General features: G+C 45.1%; 1 protein-coding gene across 1 annotated transcript in view; it reads left to right on the top strand.

The window, feature by feature from the left end:
* Positions 1-19778, top strand: part of DHX15 (DEAH-box helicase 15) — a 1215680-nt gene that overhangs the window by 804944 nt on the left and 390958 nt on the right. Inside the window, exons 13-14 of the mRNA XM_044062183.1 lie at positions 8014-8163; positions 8272-8380. Of these exons, the coding sequence (XP_043918118.1) occupies positions 8014-8163; positions 8272-8380 (259 nt within the window). The remainder of the gene's footprint in view (positions 1-8013; positions 8164-8271; positions 8381-19778) is intronic.

Here is a 19778-nt window from a genome sequence, read left to right on the forward strand (position 1 = left end):
CTGGTGGCTATTACTTCCACCAGAAGAGTGCAAGAATTGTTGGCCTGTCCCCCTTACAACGCCTTCCGTAAGGAAAGAGTCACCCTGCAAACTAATCCCTCCTTTATGCCCAAGGCGGTCAGTGACTTGTTTTTAAACCAGTCTATCCATCTACCCACTTTTTCCCTCCCCCACTAATAAAGGGGAGAGGGTACTGCACTCCTTGGATGTGCATAGGCAACTAAGATTCTGCCTGAACAAAACCATTAGGAAATCTAAGCAACTCTGTCTCCTTCCACCCCAGAGCCGTGGGCAAGGCAGTCACCAAACAGACCATCGCATGCAGGATCAGGAATACTATTTTTGTCTGTCACTCCCTCCATGGGAAAAAAAAAACTGTGTGGAGTAAGGTCCATTCCACTAGGGCTGTAGCCTCCCCCAGGGCTTTTTATAAACGGTCTGGACACTGCTTCCATCATGGAAGCAGCCACATGGTCAACTATGCACATCTTCACCAAACATTACAAGCTGGACCAAGTCTCCAGAGCACGAGCAGGATTCGCCAGGGCAATTCTGCAGGGCTTTGTAGAGTCGTCTTTGACGTCTGCCACCCTCTCATCCTCGTAAGCTGTGGTACTCTCCCACAACTAGAATACTGCAGTATAGGAATAGAAGGACATAGAATAGTTGTGTAAGATCTTACCATAACCATAGATGTCCATGTCCTTCAAGGATGCATCTGCAGTCCTTACAAATGGGTTGTCCTGTCGTCAGGCAGCCCTTCGGTCGGCCGGATTCCAAAGTCTGGGTCTGGCCTCGGCTGATGTCGCACTCCACCCGACGTCATAGCGGCAGTTATTCGGGTATAAAGGTATCAGCCGACGCCATTTTCCTCAGTCTTTCTTGCCGTGGCTCAAGCAGAAGCTGTTCGCAAGTGCCGGTCGGTCAGAACCAGAGATTACTACCGAATACTACTACCGAAGACTTCTAAAAAAGCTAAGTACCCCGTTGGGGACTCTTTCTTGCCTCAGCCGATGTCAGAAAAAGTGAATAACTGTAACTTGTGGGAAACAAATACCTCCTAAAGATTTCCACTCTTACTGCTTACCCTGTTTAGGCCCAGACCACGACGTAGCAGCTTGTCTGGCCTGTGCTTCTTTTAACCGACGGACGCTTAGACGTCGGTCTGAATTTGCTGAGGAGTTTTTCGGCCCCGATTTTGCTTATATTATGCCGTCGGATCCTCCGACTACGCAAATTTCTAAAAAGCGCAAGGAAAAGGACCGACACTCGCGGTCCGCGGTTTCGGCCGAAACCGCGGTTAAGCCAACCGCGAGTGTCTCTGTTCCGGCTGAAACCGAGAAAGCGGTTCTTCCTTCAGCCGAAAACTTACCTTCTACCGAGGCCTCTTCCAACCTGGTGGAATCGGCTTCTGAAATCCCAGCTGCTGTTGCAGTTTCTCAGGAATTATCTGATACTATTCCCTTGGATGTTTCAACCCCTGCACGTGGAGCTGCTAGGCCACCTGCAGCCATGTCCATTAAGGCCTTTGCCAGGGCTAAAGCAGCTAAAGCTACTAAAACTATGCCTGCTAAGACCCCCTCTCACAGGCCTAGCTCTAGTTCACAAATGCTTAGTTTAGCAGAGGATCTCATTTCCTTAATACAGGGATCCCAACCTCAACCAGGCAGGGCCTCTCACCCACCTCCAGAGAAGAGGCCTAGAGCAGAGCCCCCTCAGCCACTCTCTACAGATGATTCCTCTGATGATTCAGATGATACAAACCCTCCAGAGACTCCTTACTCCCCTTATGAAGACTCTGATGCTGAAGAGTCCATCCCTTCTGCCTCTCCGCCTGAGGAATTTTCCTTTGGGGAAACCTTACATGCTATGAGGGAACAATTTCAGTGGCAGGGCCAGGATTTTTCAGACTCCAGAAAAAGGCTTCGAACCTTTCTGCATTTACCACAACATAGGCCTTTAGCCATACCTCCAGTTCTTTCTGTTGTAGATGATGCATTTAATGATGCTTGTACTGCTCCTGATTCTCTACCTCTGGCCCCTGCTAAGCCTGATAGATACTACAGGGTCCCGGACACGCATTACCATTTGTATAAGGCTCCTTTTGCAGATCCCGAGACTATCTCCCAAGGACCTAAGGCTGTAGCAGCTACCTCTGCTAAAAACCCCCTCCCCTCTGAAAGGGAATCCAGATCCTTAGAGAGATGGGGAAAAAAAGTTTACACTTCTGCTACTCTTTCAGCTAGGGCCTTGAACTGTCAATTTCACATGATCCAGTATCAAAAATTTATGCTAGACCAGTTAACCAAAAAGCTGTCCTCTGATGAACCATTAGACAAAAAATCTGTTTAGGAAATGATACATAACATTCAGCAAGTCAGTAACCATTCTTTAAAATGTGGCTATGATGCACTGGAGGCTTCCTTTAGATCAGCCATGACTGGCACAGTTATCAGAAGGCATGCATGGTTAAATGAGCAGGCCTTACCAGACCATGTCAAGTCCAAACTATTAGATGCTCCCATGGATAAGATCAATTTGTTTGGCTCTCCTGCACAACAGGTGCTGAAGAAGATGGAAGAGAAGGCAAAGTCTGTCCAAACAGTAAAAGATTTCTTACAGGTCCAACCGCCAAGGTTTAGCAGGAATTGGCCCTCCAAGAATTGGTCCTTTCCAGACTCCTCCAGAGCTCAGAGAGGCAGGAATAGGCGTTCAAGAGGCATAAGCCAATCCAGGGGTGCCTACAGGGGACGCCAGTGGCAAGGTAACAACCAGCGAAGTACAGCCACAGACACAGCCACCACCACAACTACAGGACAATCATAGTGACTTGGCTCTGGCACCGCCTACCAGGGAACAATTAGAAGCACCCTTAGGCAGGAAGCTAGCATTATTTTCAATAAACTGGCATTACATCACAAGAGACAAGTGGATTTTACAGACAATAGACCAAGGCTACAGGTTTCACTTCCATACTCTACCAGGGAAGAGAGGAATGCCAAACCTACCTCCAGATCAAAAGGCAGAAGCTCTAAAACAAATATCTCAATTATTAAGGATGAGAGCTGTGGAAAAGGTACTATCTATGGAGCAAGGAAAGGGATTTTACTCCAGACTCTTCCTGGTACCAAGAAAAGAGAGCAAATGGAGACCTATTCTCGACCTGTCCGCTTTAAACACATTCCTCATTGTTCCAAAATTCAAAATGCTGACTCTACAGCAGCTTCTTCCCATGCTGGGCAAGGAGTCTTGGCTGGTAACTCTAGATCTCAAGGAGGCATACCTGCACGTCCCCATACGACCAAATTGCAGAAGATACCTCAGATTTCTTGCAGGATCAGAGCATTATCAATTTTCAGCATTGCCCTTTGGCTTATCTACTGCGCCCAGAGTGTTCACGAAATGCCTGGCATCAGTAATTGCTCATTGCAGGCTTCAGGGAATCCAAATCTACCCCTACCTGGACGACTGCCTGATACAAGCGGACAACAAAAACAAGCTAGCAGAAGACTTACAAAGGGTCATTTACCTGCTACAAGCCCTGGGATATACAGTCAGTATAAAAAAGTCAAGGCTGATAGCATCCCAAAGAATAACCTTTTTGGGTGCAGAGCTGGACACATCAAAACAAATGACATTCCTAACAGTAGAAAAACAGGAGCAACTACCTCTCTACTTCTCGGCATTAACAAAGCAGAGCTGCCTGAAGCAAGAATTTCTATGGTGGGCTCAGGCCTGTCAATCAAACACAGGATTGCCCTTCCACAGCACTCAACCAAGCCAAACCATCACGACGGACGCCTCAGACCTCAGTTGGGGGGCCCACATGCTGGACAAGTGCATACAAGGCTTATGGACTCAAGACCAGCTGTGCCTACACATAAATCTAAAGGAAATGCTGGCAGTAAAACTGGCAATTCAGACATTCAGACCACTTCTCAGACAAGGTCAATTGATAAGGACAGACAACACCACAGTTATGTGGTACATCAACAAACAGGGAGGCACGCATTCGTACCCCCTATGCCGGATGGCACTGGACCTCTGGAATGTGGCCCTGAGCTACAACATTCAGTTACAAGCAATTTTTGTACCAGGAAAAGAAAACATTCTAGCAGACATATTAAGCAGGACTACCTCGGATGCCCACGAATGGATGCTGCATCCGGACATCTTCAAAACCATTACAAGAAAATGGGGACTCCCAGAAATAGACTTATTTGCATCCCCACGCAATCACCAGCTAAAGAAATTCTGCACAAGGACGTACCACCCACTTGCTTGGAAGGTGGACTCCCTATATTTCAGTTGGAAAAACCTGACAGCATATGCATTCCCACCGCTTCCTTTGATGCACAAGGTGCTATTGAAGATCAAAGAGGACCGTCCAAGGATCATTCTGATAGCTCCAGACTGGCCAAGGCAACATTGGTACCCATTACTGAGGAGCATGTCTCGGGAACAAATATGGCCACTACCCCTGGTTCCCTTGCTGTTAACGCAGAAGAACTACAACATTCTGCACTCAAACCTGAAAACTCTGCAGCTGACTGCCTGGAACATTGCATAAGATCAATTAATCCGAATTTATCCCAAAGGGTTAAAGACATTATCCTTGAGGCTCGCAGACCCTCAACAAGAAAAAATTATACAGCAAAATGGAAAAGATATCTCATTTGGAGTACTGCAAAAGGAAAAGATGTGTCCCTGGTAAACATAGCCAACATCCTGGAATACTTGGCAGAGCTCTTCCACACAGGCCTGTCCTATTCTTCCATCAAGATTCATGCATCAGCTATTTCAGCAGAATACGGCTTGGATCCTCCTGTCTTTTCACATCCTCTGCTCAGGCAGTTTCTGAGAGGAATTAAAAATGTAAAACCTCCTAGGAAGCCACCATTACCAGCATGGGACTTGAACTTTGTGCTAGAAAAATTGACACTCCCTCCTTTCGAACCAGCAGCAACAGCAGAATTACAATATTTATCATGGAAGACTGCTTTCCTGCTGGCAATCACTTCAGCAAGAAGGGTATCTGAACTACAGGCATTAATGGCAGTACAACCCTTCCTGATCTTCCATCAAGATAGTGTCCATGAGAACAAATCCTACTTTTATGCCTAAGGTGGTCTCCAGAGTGTCTTTAGGTCAGGCTATCCACCTGCCTACATTCTTCCCCAACCCACAGAACAAGGGAGAAAGACTGTTGCATACCTTGGATGTACATAGACAATTACGCTACTACCTGGACAGGACCAAGGGCAATAGAAAAACTGACCAGCTACTGGTAGCATATGCAACAGGAATGGAAGGAAAAGCAATTTCAAAACAGACAATCTCCAAGTGGATAGGAAATTGCATTAGATTTTGTTACTCCTACCATGGAAAGAAAACTCCAGAAAACATCAGGCCTCACTCTACAAGGGCTACAGCCACTACCACAGCCTTCTTACGAGGAGTGGCTACTAAGGACATTTTAGAGGCTGCTACTTGGAGCTCCGTGCATACATTTGCCAAGCATTATAATTTACCCTTATACTCTAGATCCCGAGCAGGTTTTGCCACTGCTGTTTTGCAAGGGATCTTAACTACACCATAACTTTATTTTTCCTCCTCCCCCAGTTTGGCTATGGTATTCTACCCATTTGTAAGGACTGCAGATGCATCCTTGAAGGACATAGTACAGTTTTGTACCTACCATAAATGTAGATGTCCGAGAGGTATGCATCTGCAGTCAGGATTACCCACCCTCCTTCCCCTCTGTGGTACTCCTAGGGTATTTGCCCATCTTGTAGCTAGCTGGGGGAATCTATTATGGTGTATTTGTTTGTATATATGTACATACATGCTTATTTTTTGTGTGCTCTCTACTATTTGGAACCATTTGCATTTATCCAAATTTAGCATTCCTAGAGGGCACCTGGCATCTGGGGCAAGAAACACTGAGGAAAATGGCGTCGGCTGATACCTTTATACCCGAATAACTGCCGCTATGACGTCGGGTGGAGTGCGACATCAGCCGAGGCCAGACCCAGACTTTGGAATCTGGCCGACCGAAGGGCTGCCTGACGACAGGACAACCCATTTGTAAGGACTGCAGATGCATACCTCTCGGACATCTACATTTATGGTAGGTACAAAACTGTACTTTCACCCACCTTACCCCCAGTTCACTGTCCTTTAGCCCAGACCTATCTAGGTCATGGTAGGGCACCAAATTCACACACTTGAACACCACTGGCATCCTTCCTGCTGGGCTTTCTTCTCTACCTGCTGCCCTTCAAGTTCTGAGGATTGTACGTGCAGACATCACATTTAACGCCTCTGGTTTATGGCCCTACATGTGACGTCCTACGCACCTGCAACAACCAAGCTGAAGCTTTTGTGTAGGAGCAGACGTAAGAGTTGCCTGAGGGCAGGAAATACTGCAACATGGAAGAGAAGGACATCTATGGTTATGGTAAGATTTTACACAACTATTCTATGTTCACAGACAGTTAAGTTTCCATCCGGACAGAACCGAACAATCTAGAAAATCATGTCAATTATTTGTATCCTTTTCACGTTCATCTTTGGGTAAACTAGTCTCCAAAATGACCTTATCAAAATGGCTTAGGGATTGTGTTACCTTCATTTACAAGCATAATAATCTCGAGTTGCCTCCAGCTGTTAAAGTGCATTCCACCAGATCTGTATCTCCTTAAGCTATTGTCCACTCCAAGGCTTCCATGGAAGAAATATGTGCAACCGCAACTTGGGCCGCTCCCCATACCTTTATCACTCATTACAAATTGGATATGGTCTCTAGGGTACGGGCATCTTTTGGCTCTGTGGTGCTCAGGAATATCTTTCCTTAGGGCCACTCAGAACCTAAAGTAGCTGGGGACTCCGTCACATTGGTCAAAATGAATGAAGATTGACAACAACAGATAAAGAAGTTAGGTCTTTACCATAAACTTCCATCTGTGTTGTCCATATTTATTCATTCTTGCTATCCCACCCTCCTGCCCCATCCTAAGGACTTTTGGAGGTTTGCACACTTGTTCTGGGAGGTTTTAAGTTTCGCTTTAGACAGGGCTACTGTTATCCTGCTGTACTTAGGCTGCAAACTTGATCTGAGGAAATAGAGTAAGGGGCATTGTGGGTAGATTCTTAGCTCGAGAGTTTTGGCTCGCACAAGCTGTATAATGACCAAGCCGCTTCGGAAGGGTCGGAACAGAGTCCCAGTCAAGAATGAATGATCGAAAACACAGATGCAACATTATGGTAAGGACATTTTTTTCTTCCTATACTTTCTGTAATCGTTCTTTAGGGATTACTGAATTGCAATTCATTTTTGCTTACCTCCTCCTATTCTATGTAACACACACAAAAAAACTTGTGCAGTCTTCCCATTGGTTAGCTTCACTGCAATAGTGATCTAATAGTCAACATAATAAAGTGGTGAAAGAATTTGCCATAACAGCATATGTTGAAATAAGTAATGGTTGCAGCTCATGCGCACATTCTCTCCATCCCCCTTTTTTATTTACCTCTTTTCTTGTGTATGAGAGAGAACCCCTATTTATCCACCATCCTCTCTTCCCATTTTCCCTGTATTTCCTAAGTCTATCCTTTCTTGTACTTAGACTTGATACACTCCAGGGGCAAGAAAGTTCTGAGGATTTTAATGCCCTTAGTCCCTTATGAGTCGATCTAAGGTCGGACATGCTGTGTGTGGGGAAAGAATATCAGAGCTTTGGTGTACTGGCTGGACGTATGGCATCATTGATAGGATACATCCCATTGGTCAGCATTACTGCAATAGTGATCAGTTGCAACATCTACTGTTGCACTAAGTTCTTGCACAACCATACTTTGCACAGTGTGCCATGCATTTTGTTTTAGAAGTAACAGTAATTGTGCAGGCTTATTTTTCCTTCTAATCTCCCGAGTATGTTTATAGTACTGTTTGCTGTTGGTGATTACTTTTTTCTGTCAGTGTTCTGATATTCCCCCACTTTAACTTGACAGGTGTATAATCCACGTATTAGGGTGGAGTCTCTACTGGTAACTGCAATTAGCAAGGCTTCTGCTCAGCAGAGAGCTGGTCGTGCTGGCCGTACTAGGCCAGGCAAGTGCTTTCGACTGTACACTGAGAAGGCTTATAAAGTAGAGATGCAGGTAAGTTTAGTATGATTATGACAAATGCATGTCTTAAACACATAATGAGAATCCATCAATTAGTAAAACAGTGCCTCAAGTGTGTTTTCCATTTATTTTTTCTTTTAGGATAACACTTACCCAGAGATTTTGAGGTCTAACCTGGGTTCTGTGGTGTTACAGTTGAAAAAACTTGGTATTGACGACTTGGTGCATTTTGATTTCATGGATCCCCCAGGTATGACGCGTATCGTCTAGTTGTATAGTATTATAAACAAAATGTCGCATGTAAAGTTAAAAATACACTGAGGACATCATAGCATATTTAGAAAGTCATATTTTCAAATAGAATTTGCATTTATGTTGTAAGCATGTACTGTGATTATTTTTGCTATATTGTCCTAATGTGCTACAGTGTTTTCATGTTTCATTCTACAGTTATGTCTTAATCTCCAAGATGGAGATGCCCAAAGTCTGTTTTTGTAAGTTCTCAAATCATCTGCCATTCAGGTATTTAACAGGCAGTCTGATGTTCTTCGTGTTTCACTGTTAGTCATTACATTTGGGTGATCTGCTGGCAGGTTTCCTTCAGTCGGCCTGAACAAAGCCTTGGGTCCTGCGTCGGTTGCAGTCTCCTCTTCATGACGTCAGGTCATCAGGGGTATAAAACATGCAGCCAACGCCATTTTAATCGGTCTTTCTTGCCGCGCGGTGCCCGAAGCAGTTCGCAGATGCCGGTCGGCTGACTCCTGAAATTTTCGTTTGAGTTTCAGAACCAAAGTCTTCAACTTAAAGTTAAGTACCCCATTGGGGAAACTTTTTCTTGCTCCTTACCGATGTCAGTAAAATAATTGCATTACTTGTGGGAAGCAAATACCTCATAAAGATTTTCATTTGTACTGTATTCCTTGCCTAGGCCCTGACCACGACGTACCTTGCTGTCAGTTTTGTGCTTTAATCAGCGTACTATCTGCCGTCAGTACATTTTTGCCTCTAAATATTTCGGTTCTCTGTTTAATTATCCAGAAATGTCATTGGTTAGCCATCCAACTACCGGAATTCCAAAAGAATGCAAAGAAAAAGACAGATACAGGCCGTCGAGGTCCAAAACTGCCGACGACGCTTCTCCTAAGCCAGTCACCAGTACGCCGGTGCTCAGTGAGGCGCTTTCGTAGCCGCTGATACCCGCTACTTCTGACTCGCAGGCCTCTATTGAGACCCATTTGGAGTCCGGTATGCCGCGAGATGCTTCACCTATGGAACCCGTGGATGTCTCTACCTTGGATGGGTCTGGAGCCGCTGTGCAGGCACCGGCTTCTGAGGGTGTATTCAGGCCTACAGACTTGCATATTAAACAGACTCCACTTTCTATTCTAAGGCCTAAATCTCGATCTATGTCTAAAAAAAAATGGCGCCCAGGCCACATGTTCAGGGCCCTATGCCTAAAAAACAAATGATCAAAATGGCTGAAGATCTTATTACTGTAATTAGGGGTAGTCAACCCCCCCCCTTCTAAGAGGCCTAGGACTGAGCTTGACTATGCATCTTCTGATCAGGACTCGTTTTCTTCTAATTCTTCCAGTGACCTGGATTTGTCCATTCCTACTTATGAGGATTCTGATGCAGAGGATTCCATTCCTTCTGCTTCCCCCCTGAGGACTTTGCTTTTGGGGAAACTTTACATACCTTAAGGGAGCATTTCCACTGGGAAAGTCAGGAATTTTCTGAATCTAAAAAGAGGCTTGGGGATTTCCTCCTTCTACCTCAGCATAGGCCTTTGGCTATACCTCCTGTGCTAGACATTGTTGTGTTTTCGGAATCCAGTATGGCCCGATTCTCTGCCTCTGGCTCCTTGTAAACCTGACAGATACTACAGGGTTCCTGAGTCCCACAAGTTCCTTTTAAAAAATCCTGTTGCAGACCCAGAAACCATTTCTCAGGGGCCCAAGGCCATTAAGGCTTCTACTGCTAAAAATCCTACCCCTTCTGATAGAGACTCTTGGGCGCTGGATAGATGGGGTAAAAAGGTTTATACTTTTGCAACCTTGGCAATCAGGGCTTTAAACTGCCAATTTCATATGCTAAAATATCAACAGCATATTATGTGACTGCTTAATCAGAAAATGTTGATTTCTGACTGTGTGGAAAATAAATATTTACAGGATTTATTGCATTCAGCTGAACAAGCTAGTAAACATACTTTGCAATGTGGTTTTGATTCTTTAGAGGCCTCTTGCAGGGCTGCTGCTACTGGGTCTGTGCTTAGGCATGCTTGGCTTAAGGAGCAATCTCTGCCTGATCATGTTAAAGCAAAATTGTTGGATTCTCCTTTAAATCAGGACCGCCTGTTTGGCAATAAGGCTGAAGAAGTTCTAAAAAAGACGGAAGATAAAGCTAAATCTATGCACACAGCGAAATAATTCTTAAGTGCAACCACCAAGATTTAGTAGGCACTGGCCTACTAAGAATTGGTCCTTTCCAGCTCCTTCCAGATCCACTCAAGCCAAACCCAGACACACCAAAAGCACCAGGTTTCAGTCCCAAGGGACACTCAGAACTAAGAAATGGGGGGGGGGGCATCTAATTCCAAATTTGGAAATAAAACACCCTTCTGTGGTAAACAGTCTCAATGACTTTCCTTTAAAATTACCAAGCACTTACGTTTTAGCCGTCCCTTTGTGGGGGGGAGATTGCTCTTCATGCAAAAAACTGGGAACTCATAACCCAGGACAAATGGGTTTTAAATATAGTGTCCCAGGGATGCAGATTTCATTTCCACACATTGCCAACACCAAACTGGTGGCCAGACCTACCCCCATATCAGTGGGCAGAGGCTCAGAAACAAGTACTTTCCCTCTTAAACATGGGGGCTATTCAACCAGTACCAGAAGAGGAAAAGGGACAAGGTTTCTATTCCAGGCTTTTCCTGGTACCCAGAAAAGACAAATCATGGCATCCAATTTTGGACCTGTCTATTCTAAACACCTTTCTGAACATTCCAAAATTCAAGATGCTAACTCTTCATTTACTTCCTATGCTAGGCAAGGATGCCTGGTTGGCAACTCTAGATTTAAAAGAAGCTTACCTGCATATCCCAATCAGGGAATCTTGCAGAAGATACCTACACTTCAAAGCAGGCTACTTGCATTATCAGTTCTTTGCACTGCCTCTTGGCTTGTCTACTGCGCCCAGGGCATTCACAATATGCCTGGCTCCAGTAATTGCATTTTGCAGGCAAAGAAATATTCAGATATATCCATACCTGGATGATTGTCTAATTCAGGCAGAAAACCAGGCCATACTTCTAAATCATCTGGTGTTTGTAAAAAGGGTTGTAACTTGTCTAGGGTACACCATTAATGAAAATAAATCACAACTGGTACCCTCTCAACAGATTACATTCCTGGGTGCAAGCTTGAATACAACTGCCCAGATGGCTTTCCTCATGCCAGAAAAGCAAATTCATTTGGTAACTTACTTCAAACAAGTGGCCACAAAACCATGCTATCTGCAAGACAAATACTGCAAACCTTGGGGTTCATGGCCTCCTGCATTCTTCTAATTCCTTATGCAAGACTGCATATGAGGAAACTTCAGTGGTACTTAAAAAGTCTATGGAGTCAACATTGTCATAGCCTGGAAACAATGATTCCCATCATACCTTGCCTACACCTAGAGTTCCTGTGGTGGGCAGAGGCCTGCCACTAAAACAAGGGACTGCCATTCACCCCCTGCCACCCTAACTACAGACGCATCAGACTATGCATGGGGGGCTCACCTGGCAGGGAAGTGCATTCAGGGCAAATGGAGCCCAAATCAAATGCACCTACATATCAATCAAAAATAAATGTTAGCTGTACACATCTCTGACAGCCTTCAAGGACTACATACATCCAGGACAACTAATGGTAAAGACGGACAACACCACGGTTATGTGGTACATAAACAAGCCGGGGGGGTACACATTGCTTCCCCCTCTGCAGACTAGCCATGGCATTGTGGAACGCTGCCTTGAGCTGCCAGGTGCAACTGCAAGCTCAATTCCTGCCAGGAAAACTGAATATACTGGCAGACGGACTAAGCAGAAATCTCATGGACCCACACGAGTGGAAACTGGAACCACAGATTTTCAACATGTTGACAAGCAAATGGGGGAGCCCAGACATAGATCTCTTTGCTTCCCCCCCAGAACTTACCAGTTGGACAAATTTTGCACAAGAACTCACAAAGAAAGCCTGGAAAGTGAATGCTTTGTCCTTCAGTCTATGCCTTTCCCCCTCTGCTCGCCAAAGTTCTGTTAAGTCAAACAGGACAAACCAAAAATGTTTTCCATTGCTCTAGACTGGCCATGCCAAAACTGGTATCCACTCCTGTGTAGTGTCACAGATTTCTCCATGGCACCTGCCTCAGACACCTTCCTTACCATCTCAGCAGCAGAACCAAATTCTGCACCCTCAGCTCCCAACATTGAACCTTGCAGCTTGGCTAATCACTTAAATTTACCCTTAGCATCCCTCAGCAAGCCTGTGATGGATGTAATCTTGGAGGCGAGAAAACCTAGTACTAGAAAATCTTATGCTGACAAATGGAAAAGATTCGGTGGCTGGAATCAGTCTCAAGGGATGAGCACAGCAGCACCCAATTTACCTCAGATTTTGCAATACTTAACTGAGATGCTTCACAAGGGCCTGTCTCTTTTTCCTCCATTAAAATCCATGCCTCAGCCATTTCAGCTCATTATAACACAGAACCTCCCCTCTTCTCTCATCTTCTGCTCAAGCAGTACCTCAGAGGGGCCAAAAACTTGAGACCACCAGGAGAGCTCCAACCCCTGCCTGGGACTTTAACTTTGTATTGGAGAAACTCACTCTACCTCCTTTCGAGCCAGCTTCTACTGCAGACTTAAAATTTCTTTCTTGGAAAACAGCCTTCCTTTTAGCAATCACTTCAGCTAGAAGGATATCTGAATTGAAGGCCTTTATGGCAGTGGAGCCTTTCATCATCTTTCATGCGGACAGGGTGTCACTCAGGACCAGTCCATCCTTCATGCCCAAGGAGGTGTCCAGTGTGGCTCTTAATCAGTCCATTCATTTGTCAACTTTCTTTCCCAATCCACAGAACAAACAGGAATGGATTCTGCATTTATTGGATGTGCACAGACAACTTAGATTCTACTTGGACAGGACTAAACCTTGAAGAAAACCTGAACATTTGCTGGTAGCATTTGCTGCAGGGGCAGAGGGGAAGGCTATTTCAAAACAAACCATTTCTAAATGGATAAGCCATTGCATTCTTTTCTGCTATAAGCACCATGGAAACCTGTCCCCCAGGGGATCAGATCTCATTCCACCCGGGCTGCATCTGCTTCTGCAGCCTTTCTCAGAGGTGTTCCTATCAGGGATATTCTAGAAGCTGCTACCTGGAGTTCAGTTCATACTTTCACCAAGCATTACCATTTACCAATATTCTCTAAATCCAGAGCTGGCTTTGCCACTGCTGTCTTGCAGGGCCTTATAGCTGGTCCTAATGCTGTATAAATCCATCCTCCCAACCATAGCTTTGAAAATTTACCCAAATATAATGACTGCAACAGTGAAACACTAAGAATATTGTACAGTTGTGTACACTTACCATAAATGTAGATGTTCAAGTGTATTCACTGTTGCAGTCCTGGTTACCCTCCCTCCAGCCCCCTGTTTTTCTCTTACTATACGACTACTTTCTTTTACTAGGCTTAAAAGCCTTTTTGGTGTATTTGCTTTTTGTTGGAGGTATATTTTTGTGTGTTTAATTTTATTTTGCTCCCCATTTGGAGGGTACCTGACATCTGGGGCACGAAAAACTGATGTAAAGGCGTCGGCTGCATGTTTTATATCCCTGACGACCTGATGTCATGGAAGAAGGGACAGCAACCGACGCAGGACCCAAGACTTTGTTATTCAGGCCGACTGAGGGCAACCTGCCAGCAGATTACCCAAATGTAATGACTGCAACAGTGAATACACTCTAACATCTACATTTATGATAAGTGTACACAACTGTACTTTCCTTCTCTTGCCTGCCCTGCTTTTAAATATTCCGCTCACTTTCAGAGTCTTATTCACACCCAGTGCATATAAACAAGATGTCATCTATTCCTGTGTTGCAGTATTCCAGTTGTGGGATTTCCTGCCCTCAGGTGACTTGTACGTCGGCTCCTATACAAAAGCTTCAGCTTCGCTGTTGCAGCATGTGTGGGAAGGCAGATGTAAGGCCATAAACAAAGGGCCTTAAATGTTACGTCCACATGCACAATCCTCAGAACTTTTCAGACCCAGAAGACATGCGCATCGTACGATCTCCCCTTCACAGACATTGCTTCAAAATAGCTAAGTAACCCGTTGAGTTTCTATTTATTTCTTGTTTTGCTAACCGTTATTGCCTAGGCTTGGCTGTTGTAGCCTTTAGCTGATGTCCGGTAAAAAGGGAAAGTGCCGCTGCAGGCGCCAGATACCCCATAAAGACGCACATGATAAGTGTGCTTTTTGCTTAGGCCAGGAGCACGACCATTCCTCCTGCTCGATTTGTCAATCATTTGTGCTGAAGACCCTGCGCAGCCATCTGGCTGCTTTAAACTTTTACCTAGAAAACCAGCACTTAAAATGATTAGCTCTTAGAATGGATCCCACATCAGAGGCCAAACATGAACTTCCACCAAAGAAGGCCAAGATTCCTAGGCCTTTCTCGCCTGCTGCTCCACTTCCTGACGCTCTGCCAACTGCCGATCTACGAGTTAATGAGCGCACGGAGGTTCCGTCGTCCAACGACGACCCTTGAGGAAGCCGTTGTACAGCCAATGACTGGCACATCCGCAGAGCTGGCCCAGACACTGACAACCATCGATGTTGAGGGGGGACCATATTCTGTGGTACCTCCCAACTGGGATCCAGCCTTCTGAAATGTTGTCTGTCTGACACCTGGCTGGTCCCTACCTCCACCCCAGCCAAAAAGAAACACAAATACAAGCATATTTCCTCTTCTACAGAAACCTTTCCAGATTTGGCCGGCTTTCACTTCTTCACTTATGCAGGCCTTCATTGCCCTTAGGTCTTCAGCCTCAGCCCCCTCTACTCTGCCTTTATTGAGCCGTAGGCCTGCTTCTGCCTCTTCCCTCCCACCCATGACCTCTCAGGTTAGGGAGAAAAAGCATGATTCTTCCTTTTCTTCCTCAGAGGACTCCATTTCTTACACATCTCAGATTGTCTCTTCCCAGGAGTATTACTCCCCTGATAAAGAATCTGTCAAAAGTACAGTTTTGTACCTACCATAAATGTAGATGTTCGAGTGTACACCCTGCTGCAGTCATCACACTTGGGTTATCCTGTCGTCAGGCGGTCCCGCAGTCGGCCGGAATTCCAAAGTCTTGGTCCGGCGTCGGTTGCGGTCTCCTCCCTGACGTCAGTGCGCCAGGGGTATATATAATGCAACCGACACCATTTTCTTCAGTTTTTCTTGCCCCAGATGTCAGGTGCTCCCAAAAAGGTGGTCAGTAATTAGTACCAAATAGAGTAAACTTTGCACAAACACAAAATCACTTCAGCTATAAGCAAATACATCAGGAAGGTATTGTAGAGATTTCGCCAGTTAGAAAAGAGGGGATGGAGGGAGGGTAAACTGGACTGCAGCAGGGTGTACACTCTAACATCTATGGTAGGTACAAAACTGTACTATGTTCATCGTGTTACCCTGCTGCAGTCATCACACTTGGGTTGAATCCCAAAGCTAAGGATGGGTGGAGGAATCATAGAGGGTTAGAGGAGGCTAGAAGGCCCTGCAGAACTGCAGTGGCGAAGCCCACCCTAGTCTTAGAGTAAAGTGGTAAGTGATAGTGTTTGGTAAAGGTGTGTACTGAACTCCCAAGTTGCAGCTTCCAAAATCTCCTTGGTTGGAACCCCCCTGAGAAAGGGTTGGAACCCCCCTGAGAAAGGCTGTAGAAGTAGCTGTTGCCCTGGTAGAATGGGGCGTAATGTTTGCAGGAACTGGTTTTCCATGATGGGTGTAGCAGAAACGTATGCGGTGAACTATCCATTTGGAAATGGTTTGTTTTGATGTAGCCTTCCCTTGTGAAGCTGTAGCATAGGATGCAAAGAGCTGGTCAGATTTTCTGAAAGCCATAGTTTTGTCCAAGTAGTAACAAAGTTGCCTGTGAATGTCCAAGGAATGCGGGAGTCTCTCACCTTTGTTCTGTGGATTTGGGAAGACGGTGGGTAAGTGGATGGTTTGATTTAAAGCCACACTGGAAACCACCTTATTCGTAAAGGAAGGATTAGTTCGTAGAGGAACTCTGTCTTGATGAAAAATGAGGAAAGGTTCCACTGCCATTAGTGCCTGTAGCTCTGAGACTCTTCTAGCTGAAGTTATTGCTAGCAGCAGGGCAGTCTTCCATGATAGGAACTGAAGATCTGCAGGGAAAGCTGGTGCAAAGGGAAGTAGCGTTAGTTTTTCCAGAACAAAATTGAGGTCCCATGTTGGTGTAGGTGCTCTCCTGGGTGGCCTAATGTTTTTTGCCCCTCTGAGGAACTGCCTTAGAAGTGGATGCGAAAATAAGGGTGGATCCGTGTTGTACTGGGCTGAAATAGCTGAAGCATGGATTTTAATGGAGGAGAAAGAAAGTCCTTTGCGCAGCATCTCAGTTAAATACTGTAGAATGTGAGGCTGAATTGTGTCTTGGCCTTTAGCTTGGTTCCAGGCACAAAACCTTTTCCATTTGTCCGAATAAGCCTTCCTGGTGCTTGGCCTCCTAGCTTCCAGAATAACATCCACTTGATTTCTGCATTAGTAACTGTATTTAGAGCACAACCTAGAGCAGTTTACTGAATTTCCTGTTTGCACTTATTTTTAAAATCGTTTTTTTCTCAAAACTTGCATTTTATCTGTCTTTGGCCTAGCACTCTTGTGTGGGATCATTTACTGCACTGTTATAACTTGTTGATACTTGTGAACATCTGCTATCTCTGAAAAAAAACAAAAAAAATCTTGCTTTTTTTCCACTTTTCTGAGATTTAAAAAAGTTCAGTTACAGGCTTGCTGTTCTTGAACTGTTTGTAAGTTTCTGTGAGGCCATTTTTTGCTTGGGCTAAAGGGAAGTCTCTCTGTTGATCATTGGCAGTGAAAAACATTGAGCAGCCTGCCTGCCCCTGTGGGAGTGGTTACTGACTTGAAACTGTAGTGTTATTGGCCATTTTGGGTCAATTCCAAAACTCCTTCATCTTCCTCTCTTAAAACCCTCTTTTGCGCGGTTTTGCGTGTTTTCAAGCATTGCGCAACAGCGGGCAGCGCCGCCTAATTGGGTTTAAACTATTCCTGGCTCCACAAAGTCTGCTCTTCACTTTTTCCCTTAGAACTGCTCTATCTCTCAATTTAAACACCATATTCTCATTCTAAGGCCCTTCACTGGTCCAATTAAGTAATCCTACAAGTTAGCACTATTAAACCATAAGCACTACTTACTCTTATACTCTCTACGATTACCCTGTCCTCTCTTGGTCCGTCTTAAATTCAGTTTCCCTATATTACTCTAGCATGTCCAAAGGTCAGTCAATGGTTTCCTCTCCAGTCCAGCTGGTGAATCTGGGAATTTTGAGGCAATGTTACAACTGTCTCATGTACACGGACAACCCTCTCCTCCTCCAAACAGGTTCAAATATATGTGAGAGATGCAACTATTTAGCCAAACTGGAGGCTGAGCTCTCTCATCTCAAAACTGGTGTAACCACTCAGGAGGAGAAGATAACCTCACACAACACAATTCCAGTATCACATAGTCCCACCACATCAGCGAACCAAACACATAAATACACAAAAACATACTCTGCGAGTCTAAATAAAAATCTACCTAAGCAACAGAGATCTCCAAAGCAGACATCCAAGCAAACGCTACCTCAAAACAAAACAAAACACGCACAACACATAACCCACAAAGTCAGTGTGCCAAGCAGCCACAGCCCTTAAGGCTGAATAACACACCTGATACTCTTGTAATAGGTGACTCTATTGTCAGACACACTGACGTCCCGCTCACCAAGCTGAATAAAGAGAAGGTCACGGTGAGCTGCCTGTCGGGTGCTAGGATCCGCCACATAACGCAAGCACTCAGGTCACTCCAAAGCAAATACAAATATGACTCGGTCATTGTACATGCTGGTGTGAATGACCTGAGACGTACTCCCTGGACTACATGAAAAGAGACATAGAGGAGCTCTCTGATCATGTAGCCCAGGCTGGTATGACCCTGATCTTGAGCAGCATCTTACCCTCACCTAGAATGATGCCACAGTACAAAGACAAAATGATAGATTTTAGCAATTGGCTAAAATTTTGGTGTCATTCAAAGGGGATCCAGTGTCTGTCAGCCTGGGATGACATGCTCGACAAGCCACGTTGCTTCGCTAGGGACGGCTTGCACCTGTCACCACTGGGCTTTCGGATATTGGCAAAGACTCTTGCCACCCCCATAGTGCCTTTTTTAGGCAAGGCTCAAAAGTCAAACCCACCCCCATAGACAGCACAAGGAACAAGAAACGAAGGGTAATGCTGCTAAACGCCAGAAGTCTTAACCTCAAGATGCACGCACTCGAAGCTCTCCTCAGTATGGAGAACATCGATATCTGTGCAGTGACAGAAACCTGGTTCAAGGCTCCAGAGAGCACCCCAGCACTACCAGGCTATACCTTTTCGGCCCCAAAACCCGGACTGAACCACAAAAGGAGGGGGAGTTTCCATATTTATCAAGGATATCCACACCTCCAGGTTAGTGGCATTGCACGAAGTATCGGAGACCATCCATGTGCAACTAGCAGTGGGCAAGACTGCTTTTTAGTTTATAGCATCCTACAGACCACCCTCTCAAAGTCAGGAATCCCACTTGGCTTTCCTGAAAACATTGGGGAACATGAAGATCTCTCCAAACACCATTATATTGGGCGATTTCAACTACCCAAACATTGACTAGGAGCACTACTCAAGCCCCAGCACCTTAGCCCAAAGGTTCCTGGAAATTATAAACTCAAATGCTATGGAACAACTAGTCACCATTCCCACAAGAGGGGATAACATACTAGACCTGATCATTACCAATATGGAGACTGTATGCTCCACACCAGAAGTATATCCCTCATTGGTAAGATCAGACCATAAATTAATTTCACTGGATGTCCACATCCCGACCCCACCCACAGCCCAGAAAACCACAGTGAAAAACTTCTCAAAAGCGAACTTCTCACTTCTCAAAACCAAAGTGGAATCCTTCAAGGCCCCAGGGCCAGTGGAAACTATGGCCTAAACTGCAGAATCCTATATAAACGCATTCTACGGACATCTCCAGGAATGCATGGATCATGCTATCCCAAACAAAACCAAGACCCAATCATCCAAAGGCAGGCGTCCAGTCTTGTGGATCCCTGCCATAAATAAACTGGACAACAGAAGGAGGAAGCTACTACATGATAGAGCAAAATCCCTAATAGGGAAGGCATCTCTGATCAGTACTAGCAAAAAATTACGATCCCTCATAAAATCCTCCAAGGCCAGCTTCGAGAGAAAAATTGCACAGGACACCAAAGACAATCATAAGGCTTTTTTCAATTATGTTAGAAACC

This window comes from Protopterus annectens, chromosome 2.part1 (genome assembly GCF_019279795.1).
Source record: "Protopterus annectens isolate FY-2018-M chromosome 2.part1, PAN1.0, whole genome shotgun sequence".
Taxonomy (NCBI): domain Eukaryota; kingdom Metazoa; phylum Chordata; order Ceratodontiformes; family Protopteridae; genus Protopterus; species Protopterus annectens.